The sequence below is a fragment of the Mizuhopecten yessoensis genome, unplaced genomic scaffold (assembly GCF_002113885.1).
Source record: "Mizuhopecten yessoensis strain PY_sf001 unplaced genomic scaffold, ASM211388v2 scaffold10717, whole genome shotgun sequence".
NCBI lineage: Eukaryota > Metazoa > Mollusca > Bivalvia > Pectinida > Pectinidae > Mizuhopecten > Mizuhopecten yessoensis.
In genome coordinates this window covers 70,113-72,963 of record NW_018408686.1, presented here as the reverse complement: position 1 = coordinate 72,963, position 2,851 = coordinate 70,113, and the positions used below count along the sequence as shown (strand labels likewise).

At 34.4% G+C, this 2,851-nt stretch overlaps 1 protein-coding gene across 1 annotated transcript in view; it reads right to left on the bottom strand.

Moving 5' to 3' along the window:
- The window catches only part of LOC110462002 (mucin-13-like), a 14,478-nt gene that overhangs the window by 6,319 nt on the left and 5,308 nt on the right, over positions 1–2,851 (bottom strand). Inside the window, exon 3 of the mRNA XM_021515763.1 lies at positions 2,459–2,845. Coding sequence (XP_021371438.1) covers positions 2,459–2,845 — 387 coding nt within the window. The remainder of the gene's footprint in view (positions 1–2,458; positions 2,846–2,851) is intronic.

Here is a 2,851-nt window from a genome sequence, read left to right as displayed (position 1 = left end):
CTATAACCCTATGTACAACTATAACCCTATGTACAACTATAACCCTATGTGCAACTATAACCCTATGTACAACTATAACCATATGTACAACTATAACCCTATGTACATCTATAACCCTATGTACAACTATAACCCTATGTACAACTATAACCCTATGTACAAATATAACCCTATGTACAACTTTAGCCCCATGTACATCTATAACCCTATGTACAACTATAACCCTATGTACAACTATAACGCTATGTACAACTATAACCCTATGTACAACTAAAACACCTATGTACAACTAAACTACCTATGTACAACTATTACCCTATGTACAACTATAACCCTATGTACAACTATAGCCCTATATACAATTATAACCCTATGTACAACTATAATACCTTTGTACACCTATAACCCTATGTACAACTATAACCCTATGTACAACTATTACCCTATGTACAACTATAACCCTATATACATCTATAACCCTATGTACAACTATAACCCTATATACAACTATAACCCTATGCACATCTATAACCCTATGTACATCTATAACCCTATGTACAACTATAACCCTATGTACATCTATAACCCTATGTACATCTATAACCCTATGTACAAATATAACCCTATGTACATATATAACCCTATATACAACTATGATACCTATGTGCAACTCAAACTCCTTTGTACAAATCAAACTGCCGTGATCAGTTTATTCTCTTTACAGCAAAAATATCTATGTACTCTTATGTACAACTTAAACACCTATGTACTCTTATGTACAACTAAAACACCTTTGTACTCTTATGTACAACTAAAACACCTATGCACTCTTATGTACAACTAAAACACCTATGTACTCTTATGTACAACTAAAACACCTATGTACTCTTATGCACAACTAAAACACCTATGCACTCTTATGTACAACTAAAACACCTATGTTCTCTTATGTACAACTAAAACACCTTTTTACTCTTATGTACATCTAAAACACCTATGCACTCTTATGTACAACTAAAACACCTATGTACTCTTATGTACAACTAAAACACCTATGCACTCGTATTTACAACTAAAACACCTATGCACTCGTATGTACAATTAAACTTCTTTGTACGACTAAAACATCTATGTGAGCAACTAAAAACTCCTTTGAACGATTTAAACTCTCGCGTATAGCTAAAACTCCAATGCACAACCACAATATATGTACTTACAACCTACGTACAACTTAATCTATCACATTACGATTCCTGTATTTATTTCTATTCAGTTATGTTTGCTACGTTGATACATGTATCTAGAGGTGATTATATGACCATTTCGATAGCATACCCCTTATCACCCCGAGTGTCCTGATATCAGCCAGAGGGGCCGAAGGCCGAAGGCCCCGAGGGCTGATAAGGGGTTTGATATCAAAATGGTCATACCATAAACTTTTTATCATAATCATGTCTTTTTGATAATAAATCAAAAATCAAAACAGTAAAAACATTTGCTAGAAATGATCTGATCAACCTCACAGGGACCTGAGAATTTGTTACATCTATATTTGGACCTAAACTTAGGTGTTCGAAGGGTCGCTGTGATCAACCTAATGGCGGGGTTTTTATTTGTTTTGTTCATAACAACACATATCCTTCTATCTAGGTAAACCATTCGGAACGCATTTGTCGTTTATATTGGGAAAAATGTAGTCAGAGGGGTTCCGACCAGGGGTGCATTACGAGAAACTTATTACATGGGTGACGGGAAGTGGTATCAGAGAGATTTTGAAATTATCACACATGCAAAAATATTGATATTTCGAGAAGACATAAGATAACATTATTGAATTCTTGTCTTGATTTAAAGAAAAAGGTATTCCCACGTCCCTATGGATGCTCAGCAAGTTTTGCACCCTAAATAATTCCAATAATTTGCATATATTCGTTTTTGCATATGTTCGTTAAATGAAAACAAACATGATTTTTTTCTGTTTCAAAAACAAATTCCGTAATTCGACTTAGGAGAAAATTTCCGGCTTTTATTTTATCTATTTTCAGATTACAGGGATATTTGAAAAATAACCGAAACTATGGAAGTAATTAATGCACAAAAGTACATTTGCCATATATCCTGTATAACCACAAAACTAATCAGGGTAATCCTTTATAATTAAATTGGGAAAAAATGGACAACACATTTTAGTTGATAACATTTTAATGTTTAATAATAATTTAACAAAATAATTTTTCACACAACACAACATTGCGCAGTAATCTCATCGTCCACTAACTTCAACAAATTAGAAGTTAGAATTACAAATACCGCGCTAAAACATAAACGACGTCATCATTGTTTTGCATTTTAGTCTTTTAAAAATATCCTGATATTAGCTAGCATAACAGATATAGCCAGAATAAAATTATATAAACTTCATTTCAGTACGGGAATGAGAACGGTCATCCGCACCTACCTGAATCCGGTTCATCAAATGTCATCCCGATATCGCACAACCTTCCCTCATAGTTGGTATCACAATGACATCTTTCGGAGCCGTTTGAAAACTTTTCGCATATCCCATGCTCTGAACACTGCAAGCAACATTTTTCTTTACATTCATCTCCAAGTCCACCATCATCACAAAGACATTGAAATGATTTGTTGGTTTGGTCAATGTAACAATAGCCGTATACACAAAGGAAACTCTCACAATTCCTTTCTTGAAGCGGTCTCATTCTGTAGTTTGGCGAGCAAACGTGAACTGTAGAAGGAGTAATGGCAGATGTAAGGTCGAGGTCAGGAAATAGGGTTATTACAGATGCATCACTTGGCATTTTAGCTATATTGCTGTGTGACGTAGCTATAC